This window comes from Coregonus lavaretus (genome assembly GCF_964263955.1).
Source record: "Coregonus lavaretus genome assembly, contig: HAP1_SCAFFOLD_266, whole genome shotgun sequence".
NCBI lineage: Eukaryota > Metazoa > Chordata > Actinopteri > Salmoniformes > Salmonidae > Coregonus > Coregonus lavaretus.
In genome coordinates, this window is record NW_028164896.1 from 210,906 (window position 1) to 234,464 (window position 23,559).

General features: G+C 45.6%; 1 protein-coding gene across 1 annotated transcript; it reads left to right on the forward strand.

Annotated features, from left to right (window-relative positions):
• Positions 1-2,763: 2,763 nt before the first annotated feature.
• On the forward strand, positions 2,764-20,414 carry LOC311116474 (uncharacterized protein; the record flags this gene model as incomplete). The annotated part of the gene is made up of 12 exons (XM_084191555.1): positions 2,764-2,910; positions 3,273-3,325; positions 3,526-3,747; positions 4,218-4,334; positions 4,885-5,082; positions 5,404-5,644; positions 17,612-17,800; positions 18,097-18,149; positions 18,299-18,520; positions 18,988-19,104; positions 19,554-19,751; positions 20,159-20,414. The coding sequence occupies 12 exons, from the start codon at positions 2,764-2,766 to the stop codon at positions 20,412-20,414; spliced, it is 2,013 nt and encodes a 670-aa protein (XP_084047681.1).
• Positions 20,415-23,559: the final 3,145 nt, after the last annotated feature.

Below are 23,559 nucleotides of genomic sequence, written 5' to 3' on the forward strand. Positions count from 1 at the left end.
CCTGTGGTGCTGGTACAATGTAGTTCTGAAAGGGCTCTGAGGCGTGTCCTATGACAAGAACAACAACAACAACAACAACAGCAAGGGCAGTCAGCTCTGACATGTTGGTCGTGTTCCCCTGCTCAGACGATGCTGACGCTCTGACATGTTGGTCGTGTTCCCCTGCTCAGACGATGCTGACGCTCTGACATGTTGGTCGTGTTCCCCTGCTCAGACGATGCTCACGCATGCCAGATCTTACAAGGCCTGGAAAGGTATCCCACTGGGCACACACTGGTTGAATCAATGTTGTTTCTATGTCATTTCAATGTAATTATGTTGAACCAACGTGCAATAGATGTTGAATTGACATCTGTGCCAAGTGGGATTTTACGTATCAGCTAACTACATCACATGTTATAGCAATCTGGTGCTCGATGGCACAGTCCGATGTGGAACGCAAACATTAGTTGATGCATGCAACGTCTGAGCAGGGGAACACAACCGTTTACTTCACTCAATCTAGGCCTGTCATACACAAGTATCATTTAACATTTAACATTTTTGTACATTAACATTTTAGTCATTTGGCAGACGCTCTTATCCAGAGCGACTTACAACTAGTGCATTCATCTTAAAATACACTATATATACAAAAGTATGTAGACAATCCCTTCAAATTAGTGGATTCGGCTATTTCAGCCACAACCGTTGTTGACAGTTGTATCAAATCGAGCACACAGCCATGCAATCTCCATTGACAAACATTAGCAATAGAATGGCCTTACTGAAGAGCTTGCAGTTGAAGCTTCCAGTTGAAGCTCGCATCTGCTACAAGACCATGGTGCTTGCCTACGGAGCTGTGAGGGGAACGGCACCTCCGTACCTTCAGGCTCTGATCAGTCCCTACACCCAAATGAGGGCATTGCGTTCATCCACCTCTGGCCTGCTGGCTCACCAACTCTGCGGAAGCATAGTTCCCGCTCAGCCCAGTCAAAACTGTTCGCTGCTCTGGTACCCCAATGGTGGAACAAGCTCCCTCACGACGCCAGGACAGCGGAGTCACTCACCACCTTCCGGAGACATTTGAAACCCCACCTCTTTAAGGAATAACTGGGATAGGATAAAGTAATGCTTCTACCCCCCCTTACCCCAACCCCAAAAAAAAATAAAAAAAATAAAAAAATACATTGTAAAGTGGTGATCCCACTGGCTATAAGGTGAATGCACCAATTTGTAAGTCGCTCTGGATAAGAGTGTCTGCTAAATGACGTAAATGTAAATGTAAATGTATGAGCTCAGTGACTTTCTAAGCCTAAGATCACCATGCACAATGCCAAGCGTCGGCTGGAGTGGTGTAAAGCTTGCCGCCATTGGACTCTGGAGCAGTGGAAACGCGTTCTCTGGAGTGATGAATCACGCTTCACCATCTCGCAGTCCGACGGATGAATCTGGGTTTGGCGGATGCCAGTAGAATGCTACCTGCCCGAATGCATAGTGCCAACTGTAAAGTTTGGTGGAGGAGGAATAATGGGCTGTTTTTCATGGTTCAGGCTCGGCCCGTTAGTTCCAGTGAAGGGAAATCTTAACGCTACTGCATACAATGACATTCTAGACGATTCTGTGCTTCCAACTTTGTGGCAACAGTTTGGGGAAGGCCCTTTCCTGTTTCAGCATGACAATGCCCCCATGCACAAGGCGAGGTCCATACAGAAATGGTTTGTCGAGATCAGTGTGGAAGAACTTGACTGGCCTGTACAGTGCCCGACCTCACTAATGATCTTGTGGCTGAAAGGAAGCAAGTCCCAGCAGCAATGTTCCAACATCTAGTGGAAAGCCTTCCCAGAAGAGTGGAGGCTGTTATAGCAGCAAAAGGGGGACCAACTCCATATTAATGCCCATGATTTTTTTGAATGAGATGTTCAACATTATAAACTTTAGAAGCATTTTTTCACCTCAAATACACTACAAGTTTTACATTTCCTACTTTGCAGGAAAATGCTCCTAAATCCTATATCTGGACATGGACACCTTTATGTCAGCCCACCCCTCCATGATGACTTCACCATAGAGATCCTATTATTATACAGTATTATACATGTCATTCAGTGTTTCAGTGTTTCCCAAAGGATCAACAACATTTGGGTTTTTGCCCTGATTCATCTAATCAAAGGCTTGATGATGAGTTGATTAGCTGAGTCAAGTGTGTTGTTGCAATAACTAAAATGTGCATCCCTTTGGGTCCCCGGGACCAGGATTGGGAATCCCTGATGTAACTCTATTGGCTCCACTAATGGCCAGCAGGTAGAGATGATAGAGTACATAAGCCTGTTTTCTCTGCCCAGGTACTCACAGTAGACGTGGGCTGTCAGGTCCACCATATCACCTGAGGAGGTGGGTTCAACTTTACATCACGTTACATGATAAACAGTGGCTTTAGTAGTTGATGGTGTTGATGGAGTTGTTGACATTCTGGGATTTAGTTTGATGTCTGAAGTGAGTGGTTTAACCCTTTTTTAGCAGCTGGTATCGAATGTGGTAACATTTAATAAAGTAAAAAAACAATTTAAATATAAATGCATTTATTTTATTTATTTTTAATTTACGTTTTTGATTAACTTGGATAATTCTCTTTGCACTAACGATGCTTCAATGATGCTTGTGTCAACAGGTGAATTAATACACAGTTATGAATGTCTTTATTTTTATAATAATGTATTAATTGATAATGTATTTCCCCAGATTACTACCAGCCAGAGGGAACCGTTACCACCACCAGTCAGGATGAGCTCCCTGACCTCTGACGTTAACCAGACAGAGAACATCAACACCATCATCCGACCCCCTTACTTCTTCATCAGTGGTTTCATAGCCATCCCCCACATGAAGTACTACTACGTCTTCCTCTGTTTTGTATACATCATCTCTCTGGTTAGTCCATAGCTCTGGTCCAGGGTGTTACTAACTAGCTCTGGTCCAGGGTGTTACTAACTAGCTCTGGTCCAGGGTGTTACGTGCGGCTAGCATCAGCTAGTTGGTCCAGTTGATAAAACTCAAAAGTTGTTCACTTTCCTATAGAAGTAAAACTTAAGAAAACCTAATATACATTTCAGCTGAACTATGTTGGGGCCTATAGCACCACACATAGTCACTGGCCTAATGCATGTACCTGCATTTCCATTTTGGGTCATTTCTGATGTGTGTGTGTGTGTGTGTGTGTGTGTGTGTGTGTGTATGTTTGTGTGTGTGTGTGTGTGTGTGTGTGTGTGTGTGTGTGTGTGTATTGGGTCTAGGTGGGAAACACCTTCGTCATGACTGGCATCTACGTGGACCGTAGTCTCCACAGGTAATCAGACCTCTTTTATCTCATTAACATAATACAGTATAATACTTCCTTTATTGGACATTCTATAAAGGAAGTATTATAGTTCCTTTGTCCCCTGGCCTTCATAGACATGTGTGGGAGCATGCCCTGGCCCCCAATCTCCTTTACATGACATTTATATTAATATTATTAGAAATGTATGTTATGATCTTACCTTACAGCCCCAAGTACATTGCTGTGTTCAACCTGGCCTTCACAGACGTGTGTGAGAGCACGGCCCTGGTCCCCAAACTGCTGGATATGTTCCTGTTCAGCAGACAGCTCATCTCCTACGACCAGTGCCTCACTAGCCTCTTCTTCATCTTCCTCTTCCTCACCATGCAGTCCTTCAACCTCACCATCCTCTCCTATGACAGGCTGGTGGCCATCTGCTGCCCACTCAGGTCTCAGATAATAAATCAAATCATTAACTCAATTAAAATTCAAAAAGCCTACATTATTTGACCCTTATGGGATAAATAAAGTATTTTTAATTGAATTATTTGATTTATTTGACAGTTTATTCAAAATTATTTTGTAAATGTATTAAATAAAAAATATGTTTTAACACACAGTATGTATCCATATGGATACACTGTATTTAAAATATATAGAAGGATATAGTTACCTGGCAGCGGAGACACCTTGATCACAAAGGAGGTTTACCCAGGGCGAGGCTTGGCCATTGCACTCGGGCCGTGCTGACTCCTGCAAGTTCCCCAAATGTGGGAATCTCGACTGAATAATTATAAAACCATTGATGATAATAACACGATAAAGTTGAACAGATTATTATTTCCCACAGAGATCCTATTAAATTACTAGAGGGGCTATGTCATCAACCCTCAAAGTTCCATTCTAGTGTTCTTTCCAGGTACCACATGATGGTGACTCACAGGTCCATGCTCCGGCTGACTGGGGCTGCCTGGACGTTTGCTGTGTTGATGGTGTTGATCTCTGTGGGCCTCATCACCCGCCTCTCTTTCTGTAGGTTAGTATGTACCATGTTGTAGTGCAATGACTCTACTGCAAAGCATAGCTTCTGTGAATATAGCTTAATCTGATAAATCAAATCAAACTGTTTGTTTCAGTCGTTGTGTACGAACCTCCAGTCCAATAACTTATTGGTGCTGGGTACGACAAATAAACTCATGAAATGAAGATAGTTATCCTCACATTGATGAATGCTCCCATTGTTTTATTGTACAACGTTCCCACCCAAAGGCCTTTGTCAGACTTGATAAAGAAGTTCGGGTCAAAACCTTGCACAATAAACATTAAGGACACCTGCTCTTTCCATGACATAGACTGACCAGGTGAATCCAGGTGAAAGCTATGATCCCTTATTGATGTCACCTGTTCAATCCACTTCAAATAATAATAATAATCTTTATCTCAGTTAATCTTGAATGTGAGAGACATTCCAGTGGATAAGGAGGTGAACCTGAAACCGGTGGAGAAAAATGTTGCTGAAGACACATTTCTGTTGTTCGCTCTGATATCTGGACAATAAAAATTTTGTATAATGTATTGTATTGTAGGTCTCTGGTGATCAACAGCTACTTCTGTGACCACGGTCCCCTGTTCCGTCTGGCGGCCCCCTGTTCTGATGTGGTCCCTAACATAGTGATGAGTGAAATCAACCCCTGTATAGCCCTCTATCTCCCCATGGTCTTCATCATATCATCCTACATCTGTATCACACACGCCCTGTTCACCATCACATTGCCCCAGGACAGGTGAGAAGTAATCCAGATTGGTATCAGTAAGTCAAGTCAAGACATTAAGTAGCCTTGTCCATGCCAAAACGGCCTATATACTGATTGGTGTGAGGTCTCAGAAATATGTTGTTAGAGGGATGGACTTGTTAGAGCGATAAATGCTTGGAAATATTGAGAATACAATTAAACTTACTGGATAGATGATCACATACTGTACTGGCACACATTCTCTCTCCACCTCTCTCCCTCCACCTCTCTCTCTCTCTCTCTCTCTCTCTCTCTCTCTCTCTCTCTCTCTCTCTCTCTCTCTCTCTCTCTCTCTCTCTCTCTCTCTCCCAGACTCAGAGCCATTAAGACATGCAGCTCACACCTAATACTGGTGGCCATATTCTACTTGCCTGTTATTTTAACATACATCCTCTACCCCATCATACCAACCAACGTCAGGATCATCAACCTCTCCCTGACCTCGGTACTGCCACCCATGCTCAACCCCATCATATACGTTCTGAAGACAGAGGAGTTTAAGGTATCGGCCAAGAAGCTGCTCAGAAGAGGGGCCCAGAGAACTGTGGCGCAGGTCAAACCAACATGAAGTACTTGAATTATTTATCTTAAACATAATATATTTACAGTGCCTTCAGAAAGTATTCATACCCCTTCGTTATGCCACATTTTGTTGTGTTACAGCCTGATTCAAAATTGATTCAATATATTTTTTCCCTCACCCATCTACACATAACACCCCATTATGACAAAGTGAACACAGGTTTTTAGAAATGTTTGCAAATGTATTGAAAATGAAATACTGAAATAGCTTATTTATATAATTATTCACACCCCTAAGTCAATACATGGCAGCAATTAAAAGCTGTGAGTTTTTCTGGGTATGTCGCTAAGCGCTTTGCACAACTGGATTGTTCAATATTTGCACACTATTCTTTTAAAAATTCTTCAAGCTCTGTCAAGTTGGTTGTTGATCATTGCTAGTTAGCCATTTTCAAGTCTTCCCATAGATTTTCAAGCCAATTTAAGTCAAAACTGTAACCAGGCCACTCAGGAACATTCAATGCCATCTTGGTAAGCAACTCCAGCGTATATTTGATATATGTTTTAGGTTATTGTCCTGCTTAAAGGTGAATTTTTCTCCCAGTGTCTGTTGGAAATCAGACTGAACCTGGTTTTCCTCTAGGATTTTGCCTGTGCTTAGTTCTATTCCATTTATTTTTTATCCTAAAAAACTATCTAGTCCTTGGCAATGACAAGCATACCCATAACATGTTGCAGCCACCACCATGCTTGGAAATAGGAAGAGTGGTACTCAGTGATGTGTTGTGTTGGATTTGCCCCGACCATAGCACTTTATATTCAGGACATGAAGTTAATTTCTTTGCCACTTTTTTAGCAGTTTTACTTTAGTGCCTTATTGCAAACAGGACGCATGTTATGGAATATCTTTATTCTGTATAGGTTTCTTTCTTTTCACTCTGTCATTTAGGTTAGTATTGTGGAGTAACTACAAAGGTGTTGAGCCATCCTCAGTTTTCTCCTATCATAGCCATTAAACTCTGCAACCGTTTTAAAGTCACCATTGGCCTCATGGTGAAATCCCTGAGCAGTTTCCCTCCTCTCTGGCAACTTAGTTAGGAAGGACGCCTGTATCTTTGTAGTGACTGGGTGTATTGATACACCATCCAAAGTGTAAATAATAACTTCACCATTCTCAAAGGGATATTCAATGTCTGCATTTCTTTTAGAATTTAACCGATCTACCAATAGGTGGCCTTCTTTGCAAGGCATTGGAAAAGCTCCCTGGTCTTTGTGGTTGAATCTGAGTTTGAAATGCACTGCTCGACTGAGGAACCTTACAGATAATTGTATGTGTGGGTACAGAGATTAGGTAGGCATTCAAAAATCATGTTAAAAACTATTATTGTACACAAAAGGAGTCCATGCAACTATGCAATTATGCAATTATGTGACTTGTTTAGCACATTTTTACTCCTGAACTTATTTAATTTTGAATTAATTTGTAAACATTCCTAAAAACGTAATTCCACTTTGACGTTATGGGGGTATTGTGTGTAGGCCAGTGACACAAACCATTTAAAATTCAGTCTGTAACACAACAAAGTCAAGAGGTGTGAATACTTTCTGAAGGCACTGTATATTATGTCTATAAGCTTTTTATAGCCATTCAAAAAAATAACAAATATCAGCGTGACATCATGATTTAATGTATTTAATGTATATTTAGACATACTTATATTTAGAAGTACTTGAAGTGTCGAGTTTATTTATATCTCCTTTTTGCTATCTCGTTTGCTACCTTTATTTTTACATGTTTCGTTTTTTGTTTGGTAGAAAGCTATGTGTAACTACAGTTATGATGTGGGGGTGTTATGTTCACTTCAACATACCCTGGCAGTTACTGTTGTTTGTCCCTCTTGAGTCACAGTAGCAACAACATAGCCACTTCCTCAAATCTTTCATTCATTGTAAAGTTTTTTTGCCCAGGAGGTCTTTGTCGCGCAATTTTACATCTACATCATCAGCAAGCTGTCAAACTATCGTAAATAAAGCAGAAGCTGCTACACACTGTTTATCAGTCCCCAAAATCACTAGCTAGCTAAGTTCCATCTCTGTGTTTGTCAATAACGCTAGCTAGTACAAGTAGCTAGAACAATGGATTCACTTTTTTCAATGCTAGTTAAGGATACTATAGTTATCACGTTTCTCACTGGATTTATTAACTACAAAAGTGCCATTCTGCACACACAAGCTAGTTCTGATCCGACGTTAGTTAAGCCAACTCTGAAAGTTCAAAGACGTTCAAAGTTCCTTCATAGAAACCGCTCCTCCGTAGGTATAATTCTGTGGGCCTAATTCAGATAATGTGTATCATACTAACAAGATGCCCAGAGCTACATGTACCCATCGTCTTCATGCCCAGCGCTCTCCTCACCCTTAACATTTCAGTCTACACTTTCCTGTCCAATGCATGTACACAGCTTAGCCCGTTCCATAGCAAGCTGCTCTATCTATTGGTGAAGTAATTTAATGTCGAGCTAAATGTAAAAAAAAAAAATATATTGATTTCAGAGGTTTAAAAACGGAACAAAAGAATTGAACGATTGGAAAATAATTTAGGTTCCATCCCCTGGTGGTGAAGTGTGTCCTTCGGTGCCGTTTTGTTTTTACAACTTTCTCACTATCTATTACCAGAGTGTGTCTGTCTGGCAGTGTTTCATCAGGAATCATATTACTAAACAGTCTAGCGGCGGGACCAAAGATGCTCGCCAAGGGGTTTAGAATTTTGGAATATTGACAAGTGGCAGTTGGGATGAAAGCACCCATCGTCTCAATTCTCATTTTCCCCAAAACAGGCAGACTGGAGTCATCACTATCAAACACATCGGCAAGTGGCCACTCCATAAACGACCTAGGTGCCAAGTGTTCTTTCAACATAACATTGGTATTGTGTTGTTTTATGTTAACAAGTCCGAGGCGCTGTGTGATGGGCACGTCTGGAGGTTGGCAGCTATGATGGGATAGAGTGCAAACAGCGCTTGCCCTTTTAAGTCATAATTAAAAAGCCTTCATAAAACCTTAATACATTACTTATAATCAGCAGCTGTCAAAAAGTACTTCTACAATAACCCGGCCTAGACCCCAAAGACCAAGCAGAAGCAGGAACACAGTGGCCAGGAACAACTCCGTAGGCTTAGAAGGAAGAAACCGAGAGAGGAACCAGGCTCAGAGGGGAAGCCCGGGGCAGTTGTTTGGGAGTGCATATTACTATAATAGCATCACATATATTGTTGCTGTCCATATAGCCATATACTACTAATAAATTAGTGCTACTCTCCTGCACCACACACACCCTTCGTTCCTTCTGGTCCATCTCCCTTCAGCAGCCCTGCAGCAGACTACAGACAGAAAATAGCTGTTAGCTAAATCTGGTCAAACACATCTTTCTCTCAAGTGTACTGAGACTAATGTTTGTGTTATACATTGTCCCTGCTCAAATAAACCTAATAAAAATATATAATAATAATATTAACTGTCAGGAATGCAGAGTGTCTGTCATTGTTTAAAGAGATTCGCCGGTGCTTTAGTTTGACTTTTTAGCCAGTAGTTCTAAAAGTAGTGCCCACGAGCCAAAAGGGGTCCCCGGATATTGCGCACTACGTCACATCCTGTATGTGCAGATATGTGCACCACGTCACTGGTCTTTCTCTCTCTCTCGCTCTGCTGTGGGTGCATGATGTGCCTCTTGCTAGCTGTCACTCACATGGAGAGTGGCTGAAGCTCATTGGTTGAACTCGATTCGAAGCGCTGGACCACGTGGAGGAAAATGTACATTTAAGATTTTAGTAATTTAGCAGACGCTCTTATCCAGAGGGACTTACAATTAGTGTATTCATCTTAAGATAGCTAGCGAGATGCTGTAGTCCAGACAGGAGATGATAAGTGCCTGGATTAGGACCTGCGCCACTTCCTGTGTGAGGTATGGTCGTACTCTATGGAGTCACTGGTTTGACGTCTGCAGAGAATGACAGGGTGTTGTCCAGGGTCACGCCAAGTTTCTTTGCACTCTGGGTGGGGGACACCGTGGAGTTGTCAACTGTGATGGAGATGGCTTTGAGCGGGTAAGCCTTCCCCGGGAGGAAGAGATGCTCCGTCTTGTTGAGCTTGAGTTGGTGGTGGGTCGAGTGTCATCTGCATAGCAATGACAAGAGAAGGTAGAAAATAGTTTCCTAGGGTTAGAGCCAGAAGCTTGACATTTAGAGTGATAGAAAGTGGCTTTAGCAGCGGTCACAGAGGAAGAGAAGGTAGAGGAGGGAGGGAAAGGATGATAGGTCCTCCGGAAGTTTAGTTTTTCTCCATTGTCACTCAGCTGCCCTCAGCCCTGTTCTGGAAGCTCGCAATGAGTCACTCAGCCACGGAGCAGGAAGGGAGGGCCGAGCCGGCCAGGAGGAAATGGGACAGTGCGAGTCATAGGATGCGGAAAGGGAGGAGAGTAGGGTCGAAGAGGCAGAATCAGGAGACAGGAGGGAGAAGGATTTAGCAGAAGGAAGAGATGATAGGATAGAAGAGGAGTGAATAGTGGGAAAGAGAGAGAGACCATCTGGGTAGGGGCTGAGTGGTTAGGGTTGAAGGAAAGGGAGACAGAAAAGGAAACAAAGTAGTGATCAGAGACCTGGAGGGGGGTTGCAGTGAGATTAGTAGGAGAACAGCCTCTAGTAAAGATGAGGTCAAGCGTAATGCCTGCCTTGTGAGTTGGAGGTGACTGGAAAAGGGTGAGTTCGAAAGAGGCAAGGAGGGGAATAATAATAAGCCATTTAGCAGACGCTTTTATCCAAAGCGACTTACAGTCATGCGTGCATACATTTTTTTTGTGTATGGGTGGTCCCCGGGATCGAACCCACTACCTTGGCGTTACATGCGCCGTGCTCTACCAGCTGAGCTACAGAGGACCACAATAGGGAAAGAGTGAGTTGGAAAGAAATGAATCGAAGGCAGATATCGGGAGGTTGAAGTCTCCAAATACGAAAAGCGGTGAGCCATGAAAATGATCTTATCAAGGTGTCCAGATCATTGAGGAACTCTCTAAGGGTACCTGGTGGGCAATAGATGACAACAATTTCAAATGAGGAGATGGACAGGTGAGAGAGGGAGAAAATAGTACATCTCCACTTAGGAGAAATTAGTTGATCTGTGCCACCACCGCGACGACCAGATGCTCTAGGATTATGAGAGAACACATAGTCTGATGAAGACAGAGCAGCTGCAGTAGCAGTGTTCTTTGGGGTGATTCAAGTCTCCGCCAGGGCCAAAAGGTTAAGGGACTAATTAACTCAGCATGTAGGGAAAATGTAGGGGGAAAATGGCGCAACACAACTTCCAGAAAAACAGTTGCTTTCTAACTAGGGATTTCGGGGCTAATTGAGGTAAAACAGTAATTCTGATCATACAGTAGATTATGCATTTGTGAACTACACATTGACATATCCAACCCAAAGCAGGAGACTTTAAAATACTTAGTAGTCGCCAAAGAGAATGTCTTATTGGCCCAGCTCAAGACTGTGCTGTTGTCACGAACGTTGACTGATGACTCGTGGAACCAAGGCGCAGCATGATAAGCGTACATTTTATTTAGTACACAACACACGAACAAAACAACAAAACGAACGATACGTGAAGTCCTGAGGTTATCAACACAAACCTTTACGGAACAAGATCCCACCCCGACTAGTGCCAAACAGGCTGCCTAAGTATGGTCCCCAATCAGAGACAACGAGCTACAGCTGCCTCTGATTGGGAACCACCCTGGCCAACATAGATCTAAACGATCTAGAACTAAACATAGAAAATAAAACATAGAAACTCCACACCCTGGCTCAACATTTAAGAGTCCCCAGAGCCAGGGCGTGACAGTCCCCCCCCCCCAAAGGCGCGGACTGCGACCTCGCCACACAAACACAACAGGGTAGGGGCCGGGTGGGCATTTCGCCTCGGATGTGGATCCGGCTCTGGGCGTGACCACCACTTTCTCTCCACCTCCCCGTTGCGCCCCTGGTCTGGTCTGGCACCGCTGACTGGAGCTGGACCCGACGACGGTGGATCGATCTGTACAGGCTCCGGACTGGAGCCGCTGGCCGGAGCTGGACTGGGCAACGGTGGAGCGGATTGCTCTGGCTCCGGAGTGGATCCGCTGACTGGAGTTGGACCGGACCCTGGTGGAGCGGATTTCTCTGGCTCCGGAGTTGAGCAGCTGACCGGTGCCGGACCAGGCACCGGTGGAACAGGCACGGGCCGTGCCGGACTGGACACATGCACCACTGGCTTGGTGCGGCGAGCAGGAACGGGCCGCACCGGGCTGACGACGCGCACCACTGGCTTGGTGCGGGGAGCAGGAACTGGCTGGACCGGGCTGACGACGCGCAACACTGTCTTGGTGCGGGGAGCAGGAACGGGCCGGACCGGGCTGACGACGCGCACCACTGGCTTGGTGCGGGGAGCAGGAACAGGCCGGACCGGGCTGGCGACGCGCACCACTGGCTTGGTGCGAGGGACAGGAACAGGCCGGACCGGGCTGGCGACGCGCACCACTGTCTTTGTGCGAGGGGCAGGAACAGGCCGGACCGGGCTGGCGACGCGCACCACTGGCTTGGTGCGAGGGGCAGGAACAGGTCTGACCGGGCTGGCGACGCGCACCACTGGCTTGGTGCGAGGGGCAGGAACAGGCCGGGCTGGACTGGGAACACGCACCACTGGCTTGGAGCGGGGAGCCGGAACGGGCCGGGCCGGACTGTGGAGGCGGACTGGAGGCCTGGAGCGAAGAGCTGACACAACCCGTCCTGGCTGAATGCCTACTTCCACACAATACGTGTGAGGCATCAGCACAGGACGTACGGGGCTGTGCACTCGTACTGGCGCTACAGCACGTGGCACTGGCGCAGGATATACGGGACCGAGGAGGCGTACTGGAGACCACGAGCGTTGAGCCGGCACACGTCGTCCTGTTTGAATGCCCATCTTTGCACGACACGTGCGTGGTGCTAGCACAGGACGTACAAGACTGTGCCGGAACACTCCGCATAACACAGAGCCTGCCCAGTCACACGCTTCCTAGCCTGAGTACGGGGAGTTGGCTCTGCTCTAACCCTAGACTCCGCCAACCACCCTTTTAGCCCCCCCCCAAAAAAAATATTGGGGCTGTCTCTCGGGCTTCCTCCTCGGCCGGTACCCTCTGCGTTGCCGCTGCTCCTCTCTATAGCGCGCCTCCACAGTCTCCTCCCAAGGACGGTGATCCATTCTGGCCTGAATCTCCTCCCAAGTCCAGGATCCCCTCCCGTCCAGGATCTCCTCCCAGGTCCAGGCTGTCTGTTCCTGGACACGCTGCTTGGTCCTCTTTTGGTGGGATCTTCTGTCACGAACGTTGACTGATGACTCGTGGAACCAAGGCGCAGCATGATAAGCGTACATTTTATTTAGTACACAACACACGAACAAAACAACAAAACGAACGATACATGAAGTCCTGAGGTTAACAACACAAACCTTTACAAAACAAGATCCCACACCGACTAGTGCCAAACAGGCTGCCTAAGTATGGTCCCCAATCAGAGACAACGAGCTACAGCTGCCTCTGATTGGGAACCACCCTGGCCAACATAGATCTAAACGATCTAGAACTAAACATAGAAAATAAAACATAGAAACTCCACACCCTGGCTCAACATTTAAGAGTCCCCAGAGCCAGGGCGTGACAGTCCCCCCCCCCCAAAGGCGCGGACTGCGACCTCGCCACACAAACACAACAGGGTAGGGGCCGGGTGGGCATTTCGCCTCGGATGTGGATCCGGCTCTGGGCGTGACCACCACTTTCTCTCCACCTCCCCGTTGCGCCCCTGGTCTGGTCTGGCACCGCTGACTGGAGCTGGACCCGACGACGGTGGATCGATCTGTACAGGCTCCGGACTGGAGCCGCTGGCCGGAGCTGGACTGGGCAACGGTGGAGCGGATTGCTCTGGCTCCGGAGTGGATCCGCTGACTGGAGTTGGACCGGACCCTGGTGGAGCGGATTTCTCTGGCTCCGGAGTTGAGCAGCTGACCGGTGCCGGACCAGGCACCGGTGGAACAGGCACGGGCCGTGCCGGACTGGACACATGCACCACTGGCTTGGTGCGGCGAGCAGGAACGGGCCGCACCGGGCTGACGACGCGCACCACTGGCTTGGTGCGGGGAGCAGGAACTGGCTGGACCGGGCTGACGACGCGCAACACTGTCTTGGTGCGGGGAGCAGGAACGGGCCGGACCGGGCTGACGACGCGCACCACTGGCTTGGTGCGGGGAGCAGGAACAGGCCGGACCGGGCTGGCGACGCGCACCACTGGCTTGGTGCGAGGGACAGGAACAGGCCGGACCGGGCTGGCGACGCGCACCACTGTCTTTGTGCGAGGGGCAGGAACAGGCCGGACCGGGCTGGCGACGCGCACCACTGGCTTGGTGCGAGGGGCAGGAACAGGTCTGACCGGGCTGGCGACGCGCACCACTGGCTTGGTGCGAGGGGCAGGAACAGGCCGGGCTGGACTGGGAACACGCACCACTGGCTTGGAGCGGGGAGCCGGAACGGGCCGGGCCGGACTGTGGAGGCGGACTGGAGGCCTGGAGCGAAGAGCTGACACAACCCGTCCTGGCTGAATGCCTACTTCCACACAATACGTGTGAGGCATCAGCACAGGACGTACGGGGCTGTGCACTCGTACTGGCGCTACAGCACGTGGCACTGGCGCAGGATATACGGGACCGAGGAGGCGTACTGGAGACCACGAGCGTTGAGCCGGCACACGTCGTCCTGTTTGAATGCCCATCTTTGCACGACACGTGCGTGGTGCTAGCACAGGACGTACAAGACTGTGCCGGAACACTCCGCATAACACAGAGCCTGCCCAGTCACACGCTTCCTAGCCTGAGTACGGGGAGTTGGCTCTGCTCTAACCCTAGACTCCGCCAACCACCCTTTTAGCCCCCCCCCAAAAAAAATATTGGGGCTGTCTCTCGGGCTTCCTCCTCGGCCGGTACCCTCTGCGTTGCCGCTGCTCCTCTCTATAGCGCGCCTCCACAGTCTCCTCCCAAGGACGGTGATCCATTCTGGCCTGAATCTCCTCCCAAGTCCAGGATCCCCTCCCGTCCAGGATCTCCTCCCAGGTCCAGGCTGTCTGTTCCTGGACACGCTGCTTGGTCCTCTTTTGGTGGGATCTTCTGTCACGAACGTTGACTGATGACTCGTGGAACCAAGGCGCAGCATGATAAGCGTACATTTTATTTAGTACACAACACACGAACAAAACAACAAAACGAACGATACATGAAGTCCTGAGGTTAACAACACAAACCTTTACAAAACAAGATCCCACACCGACTAGTGCCAAACAGGCTGCCTAAGTATGGTCGCCAATCAGAGACAACGAGCTACAGCTGCCTCTGATTGGGAACCAACCTGGCCAACATAGATCTAAACGATCTAGAACTAAACATAGAAAATAAAACATAGAAACTCCACACCCTGGCTCAACATTTAAGAGTCCCCAGAGCCAGGGCGTGACAGCTGTTCAGAAAAGGACCTCTATTAATTCAGGTCTCATGTCCTCCTGATCTGACCACACCTGTATATAGCTTTGTTTGTTCTCTCTGTCCTATGTTCTCTGTGTTTGGATTGCTTTCATTATTTATGTATTTTTTAACAAACGTTTTGCACCTTGGGTGTGAGAAATGCACTTTACAAATTAAATGAATTATTATTATTACTATTATTATTCAATCAAATCAAATGTTATTTGCCACATGCGCCGAATACAACAGGTGTAGACATTACTGTGAAATGCTTACTTACAGCCCTTAACCAACAATGCATTTATTTTTTAATAAAAAAGTAAAATATAAAAACAACAAAAAAGTGTTGAGAAAAAAAGAGCAGAAGTAAAATAAAATAACAGTAGGGAGGCTATTGTCACGAAGATTGAGAGACGGGTCGGACCAAGGTGCAGTGTGAAAAGCGTACATGTTTATTAACTCAAATAAACATACAACAATGTAACGTGAAGTCCAAAGGGCTATGCACACACCAGCCTGACAGGAACAACATCCCACAATGCACAGCAGGCAATGGGCTACCTAAGGATGATCCCCAATCAGAGACAACGATTGGGAATCACACCCGGCCAAACCTAGCACTGCAACATAGAAATAGACTAAATAGAACATAAACATAGAATATATAACATAGAAACTCACGCCCTGACCAAACCAACTAAAGACAACAGGCCTCTCAAGGCCAGGGCGTGACAGCTATACTCAGGGGGGTACCGGTGCAGAGTTAATGTGCCGGGGCACCGGCTAGTTGAGGTAGTTGAGGTAATATGTACATGTGGGTAGAGTTAAAGTGACTATGCATAAATAATTAACAGAGTAGCAGCAGCGTAAAAAGATGGAGGGGGGCAGTGCAAATAGTCCGGTTAGCCATGATTAGCTGTTCAGGAGTCTTATGGCTTGGGGGTAGAAGCTGTTGAGAAGCCTTTTGGACATAGACTTGGCGCTCCGGTACCGCTTGCCGTGCAGTAGCAGAGAGAACAGTCTATGACTAGGGTGGCTGGAGTCTTTGACAATTTTGAGGGCCTTCCTCTGACACCGCTTGGTATAGAGGTCCTGGATGGCAGGAAGCTTGGCCCCAGTGATGTACTGGGCCGTACGCACTACCCTCTGTAGTGCCTTGCGGTCGGAGGCCGAGCAGTTGACATACCAGGCGGTGATGCAACCAGTCAGGATACTCTCGATGGTGCAGCTGTAGGATTTTTTGAGGATCTGAGGACCCATGCCAAATCTTTTCAGTCTCCTGAGGGTGAATAGGCTTTGTCGTGCACTCTTCACAACTGTCTTGGTGTGTTTGGACCATGATAGTTCGTTGGTGATGTGGACACCAAGGAACTTGAAGCTCTCAACCTGTTCCACTACAGCCCCGTCGATGAGAATGGGGGCTATGAGTTGTCTTGATGATTCCATATACCAAACAATGACATAATTCTAAGTACATCACTTCCCTGTGTTATTCAGGTGAGTGTTTTGGCCCAAAGGAGTGTTTGGCCCAGGTGTGTCCATCCCTGTGGGAGAGAAAGTCTCCATCCTAGTGGTGGAGAAATGCTACTACAGCTGTAGGATCTTAATTTAAACCAGTCTTCTACAGCATGAAAATTATCCTGCAGCAAAAGGAAATGTGAATTATTATGTGGATGAGGTGATCCAATTAAGATCCTAAATCTGGACATGGACACCTTTATGTCAGCCCACCCCTCCATGATGACTTCACCATAGAGATCCTATTATTATACAGTATTATACATGTCATTCAGTGTTTCAGTGTTTCCCAAAGTGTCAACAACATTTTGGTTTTTGCCCTGATTCATCTAATCAAAGGCTTGATGATGAGTTGATTAGCTGAGTCAAGTGTGTTGTTGCAATAACTAAAATGTGCATCCCTTTGGGTCCCCGGGACCAGGATTGGGAATCACTGATGTAACTCTATTGGCTCCACTAATGGCCAGCAGGTAGAGATGATAGAGTACATAAGCCTGTTCAACCTGCCCAGGTACTCACAGTAGACGTGGGCTGTCAGGTCCACCATATCACCTGAGGAGGTGGGTTCAACTTTACATCACGTTACATGATAAACAGTGGCTTTAGTAGTTGATGGTGTTGATGGAGTTGTTGACATTCTGGTATTTAGTTTGATGTCTGAAGTGAGTGGTTTAACCCTTTTTTTAGCAGCTGGTATCGAATGCGGTAACATTTAATACATTAAAACAATTTAAATATAAAATGCATTTATTTTATTTATTTTTAATGTACGTTTTTGATTAACTTGGATAATTCTCTTTGCACTAACGATGCTTCAATGATGCTTGTGTCAACAGGTGAATTAATACACAGTTATGAATGTCTTTATTTTTATAATAATGTATTAATTGATAATGTATTTCCCCAGATTACTACCAGCCAGAGGGAACCGTTACCACCACCAGTCAGGATGAGTTCCCTGACCTCTGACCCTAACCAGACAGAGAACATCAACACCATCATCCGACCCCCTTACTTCTTCATCAGTGGTTTCATAGCCATCCCCCACATGAAGTACTACTACGTCTTCCTCTGTTTTGTATACATCATCTCTCTGGTTAGTCCATAGCTCTGGTCCAGGGTGTTACTAACTAGCTCTGGTCCAGGGTGTTACTAACTAGCTCTGGTCCAGGGTGTTACGTGCGGCCAGCATCAGCTAGTTGGTCCAGTTGATAAAACTCAAAAGTTGTTCACTTTCCTATAGAAGTAAAACTTAAGAAAACCTAATACACATTTCAGCTGAACTATGTTGGGGCCTATAGCACCACCCATAGTCACTGGCCTAATGCATGTACCTGTATTTCCATTTTGGTTCATTTCTGCTGTGTGTCTGTGTGTGTGTATTGGGTCTAGGTGAGCAACGCCTTCGTCATGACTGGCATCTACGTGGACCGTAGTCTCCACAGGTAATCTGACCTCTTTTATCTCTTTAACATACTACAGTATAATACTTCCTTCATAGACATGTGTGGGAGCACGTCCTACTCCCCAATCTCCTTTACATGACATTTATATTAATATTATTAGATATTTATGTTATGATCTTACCTTACAGCCCCAAGTACATTGCTGTGTTCAACCTGGCCTTCACAGACGTGTGTGAGAGCACGGCCCTGGTCCCCAAGCTGCTGGATATGTTCCTGTTCAGCAGACAGCTCATCTCCTACGACCAGTGCCTCACTAGCCTCTTCTTCATCTTCCTCTTCCTCACCATGCAGTCCTTCAACCTCACCATCCTCTCCTATGACAGGCTGGTGGCCATCTGCTGCCCACTCAGGTCTCAGATAATAAATCAAATCATAAACTCAATTCAAATTCAAAAAGCCTACATTATGTGACCCTTATGGGATAAATAAAGTATTTTTAATTGAATGATTTGATTTATTTGACAATTTATTCAAAATTATTTTCTATACGTATTAAATAAAAAATATGTTTTGACACACCATATGTATCCATATGGATACACTGTATTTAAAATATATAGAAGGATATAGTTACCTGACAGCGGAGACACCTTGATCCCAGAGGTTTACCCAGGGTGAGGCTTGGCCATTGCACTCGGGCCGTGCTGACTCCTGCAAGTTCCCCAAATGTGGGAATCTCGACTGAATAATTATAAAACCATTGAGGATAATAACACGATAAAGTTGAACAGATTATTATTTCCCACAGAGATCCTATTAAATTACTAGAGGGGCTATGTCATCAACCCTCAAAGTTCCATTCTAGTGTTCTTTCCAGGTACCACATGATGGTGACTCACAGGTCCATGCTCCGGCTGACTGGGGCTGCCTGGACGTTTGCTGTGTTGATGGTGTTGATCTCTGTGGGCCTCATCACCCGCCTCTCTTTCTGTAGGTTAGTATGTACCATGTTGTAGTGCAATGACTCTACAGCAAAGCATAGCTTCTGTGAATATAGCTTAATCTGATAAATCAAATCAAACTTTAGTTCAATTGAAATTAAAATTGCAAAACACTTCACAGTAGACCAATCAAATAAAGGAGATACAAATAAGAATGTGATGTTGTTGTTGTTGTTGTTGTTGTTGTTGTTGTCATCTGTCAGGTTGTTGTAAAGGTTAAGTTTAAAGGATGTCTTTGACTCAGTGCTGTAAAAGTTGATGGCTCAATGTTGTCATTAACTCAGTTCCTCTTGAATGTGAGACTAATTCCAACAGATAAGGAGGTGAACCTGTAGCCGAAAGGTCACGGGTTTGTAACCCTGGAGAAAACATGAGCAGAAGACACATTTCTGTTGTTCGCTCTGATATCTGGACAATAAAAATGTTGTGTATTGTATTGTAGGTCTCTGGTGATCAACAGCTACTTCTGTGACCACGGTCCCCTGTTCTATCTGGCGGCCCCCTGTTCTGATGTGTTACCTAACCTGATGATGGCGTATATCAATCCCTGTATAGCCCTCTATCTCCCCATGGTCTTCATCATATCATCCTACATCTGTATCACACACGCCCTGTTCACCATCACATTGCCCCAGGACAGGTGAGAAGTAATCCAGATTGGTATCAGTAAGTCAAGTCAAGACAAGACAGTAAGTAGCCTTGTCCAAGCCAGAACGGCCTATATACTGATTGGTGTGAGGCCTCAGAAATATGTTGTTAGAGGGATGGACTTGTTAGAGCGATAAATACTGGGAAATATTGAGAATACAATTAAACTTACTGGATAGATGATCACATACTGTACTGGCACACATTCTCTCTCTCTCCACCTCCCTCCCTCCACCTCTCTCTCTCTCTCTCTCTCTCTCTCTTCTCTCTCTCTCTCTCTCTCTCTCTCTCTCTCTCTCTCTCTCTCTCTCTCTCTCTCTCTCTCTCTCTCTCTCTCTCTCTCTCTCTCTCTCTCTCTCTCTCTCTCTCTCTCTCTCTCTCTCTCTCTCCCCCTCTCAGACTCAGAGCCATTAAGACATGCAGCTCACACCTAATACTGGTTGCCATATTCTACTTGCCTGTTATTTTAACATACCTCCTCCAATCCTTCATACCAACCAACGCCCGGATCATCAACCTCTCCCTGACCTCGGTACTGCCACCCATGCTCAATCCCATCATATACGTTCTGAAGACAGAGGAGTTTAAGGTATCGGCCAAGAAGCTGCTCAGAAGAGGGGCCCAGAGAGCTGTGGCGCCGGTGAAATTAACATGAAGTACTTGAATTATTTTTCTTCAAAATAAAATATTTATATTATGTCTATAAGCCTTTATAGCCATTAAGAAATAACAAATATCAGTGTGACATCATGATTTAATATATTTATTTAATGTATATTTAGATATTCTTATATTTAGAACAGTGGCGGTCCATGCCGTTTAAGATGAGGGAGGATGATTATTTATTTATGAACATGGCCTTATTTCTATTACAGTGTACAGGATGACTGTCATTCATATTCCATTTACCCAGATCAATGTAACATCAATAGGTTTAGGCTACTACATGATACTCAAATATTTCCTATACCCATCATGAGGTTGCTACAACCTAGCCTACGAATGAAAGTTTACAACGCAGGTGCACAGGTCGAGAGAACATTTTGAGTAATCAGTGGTTGAGAGAACATTTTGAGTAATCAAGGTGACCGACAGTGACACATTCAATACCGCCTTGCACACTCTTGCCTGCATCTAGCTGATCTAGGGTGTAATCATTAGTCCAACAGTTGCAAACGAGAGTTTCTATTGGACAAATTCAGGTATGTTTATCCCCGTTTCGTTCCGTTTGCTTCCGTTTAAGAAATGTTTTTCAACAGAATCGGCGGAATGAATACACCCCTAATCACACGCAAACACAGTTCACTTTCATAGCAGCCACATACAAACAGCATGATCACTTTGCTCGTTGTAGAATTCGAGCACACACAGCCTACATCGTTGTCACCATATTAGCTAACGTTATAGTCAAGATAGCTACTAGATCTAACCCGTTAGTGAACCTGCTACAATCATGCAGTACAGTGTACAGTCAGCAGGCAGTTTAGCAGTTACACCGGTGGGCCCCGGTGGCAATAAATTAATAAAACCAAAAGCTTACCTTGACTTGGAAGAGTTCCAGTGTTGGATAGCCACTGCCAGCTAGCTAACATAGCATACCTCTAGGTTTGGTATTGAAGTCAATGTACCCAGAGGTGGACGGAGACTAGCTGTCTTGCGGCTACACCATGGTGCTACCCTACAGAGAGCTGCTGTAGACATTCATTGCAAAACAGCGTGTTTTAATCAATTATTTGGAACGTGAAGTTTTATCTAAAAAGGAGGATGGTCCTCCCTGGCAGTTACTGTTGTTTGTCCCTCTTGAGTCACAGTAGCAACAACATAGCCACTTCCTCAAATCTTTCATTCATTGTAAAGTTTTTTTGCCCAGGAGGTCTTTGTCGCGCAATTTTACATCTACATCATCAGCAAGCTGTCAAACTATCGTAAATAAAGCACAAGCTGCTACAAACTGTTTATCAGTCCCCAAAATCACTAGCTAGGTAAGTTCCATCTCTGTGTTTGTCAATAACGCTAGCTAGTACAAGTAGCAAGCCATGTTAGCTAAATCAGCTTATCAAGTCACTGGTGAGTGGCGAAGTGTGTCCTTCGGTGCCGTTTTGTTTTTACAACTTTCTCACTATCTATTACCAGAGTGTATCAGTCTGGCAGTGTTTCATCAGGAATCATATTACTGAACAGTCTAGCGGCGGGACCAAAGATGCTCGCCAAGGGGTTTACAATTTTGGAATATTGACAAGTGGCAGTTGGGATGAAAGTAACCATCGTCTCAATTCTCATTTTGCCCAAAACAGGCAGACTGGAGTGATCACTATCAAACACATCGGCAAGTGGCCACTCCATAAACGGCCTATGGGCCAAGTGTTCTTTCAACATAACATTGGTATTGTGTTGTCTTATGTTAACAAGTCCGAGGCGCTGTGTCTCTGGGCAGGTCTCTCACACTGTCTGGAGGTTGGCAGCTATGATGGGATAGAGTGCAAACAGTGCTCCCTTGGCATTATAATCCCGTGTTAGTGGGCATGATTATAATCTAAACCCAACCCTCATGTAAATCTTTTTAAAAAACTCTGTTTTTGGAATATACTGACTTGTTGACCCAAATTATCCTACTTACAGTTTTTAGTCAATTATGGTCCTGGAAAGTTTTTTTTTTGCGTTCACTTGCCCTTTTAAGTCATAATTAAAAAGCCTTCATAAAACCTTAATACATGACTTATAATCAGCAGCTGTCAAAAAGTACTTCTACAATAACCCGGCCTAGACCCCAAAGACCAAGCAGAAGCAGGAGCACAGTGGCCAGGAACAACTCCGTAGGCTTAGAAGGAAGAAACCGAGAGAGGAACCAGGCTCAGATGGGAGGCCCGGGGCAGTTGTTTGGGAGTGCATATTACTATAATAGCATCACATATATTGTTGCTGTCCATATAGCCATATGCTACTAATAAATTAGTGCTACTCTCCTGCACCACACAAACCCTTCGTTCCTTCTGGTCCATCTCCCTTCAGCAGCCCCGCAGCAGACTACAGACAGAAATTAGCTGCTAGCTAAATCTGGTCAAACACATCTTTCTCTCAAGTGTACTGAGACTAATGTTTGTGTTATACATTGTCCCTGCTCAAATAAACCTAATAAAAATATAAAATAATAATATTAACTGTCAGGAATGCAGAGTGTCTGTCATTGTTTAAAGAGATTCGCCGGTGCTTTAGTTTGACTTTTTAGCCAGTAGTTCTAAAAGTAGTGCCCACGATCCAAAAGGGGTCCCCGGATATTGCGCACTACGTCACATCCTGTATGTGCAGATATGTGCACCACGTCACTGGTCTTTCTCTCTCTCTCTCGCTCTGCTGTGGGTGCATGATGTGCCGCTTGCTAGCTGTCACTCATATGGAGAGTGGCTGAAGCTCATTGGTTAAACTCGAATCGAAGCGCTGGACCACGTGGAGGAAAATGTACATTTAAGATTTTAGTAATTTAGCAGACGCTCTTATCCAGAGGGACTTACAATTAGTGTATTCATCTTAAGATAGCTAGTGGAACAATCACATCACACTCATAGTAAGTAAATGTTTCCTCAGTAAAGTAGCTATCAGCAAAGTCAGAGCTGGGGGGGGGGGGGGGTTGAGGGGTGGGGGGGGTAGGTGCTGTGTGATTATTTAAGATGCTCTTTGAAGTGGTAGGGTTCCAGATGTTTTCGGAAGATGGGCAACGAACTCGGCTTCAGGGTTCCACCATTGGGGTGCCAAGACAGAGAAGAGCTTGACTGGGCTGAGGGGGAACTGCCCTCCGGTAGGGG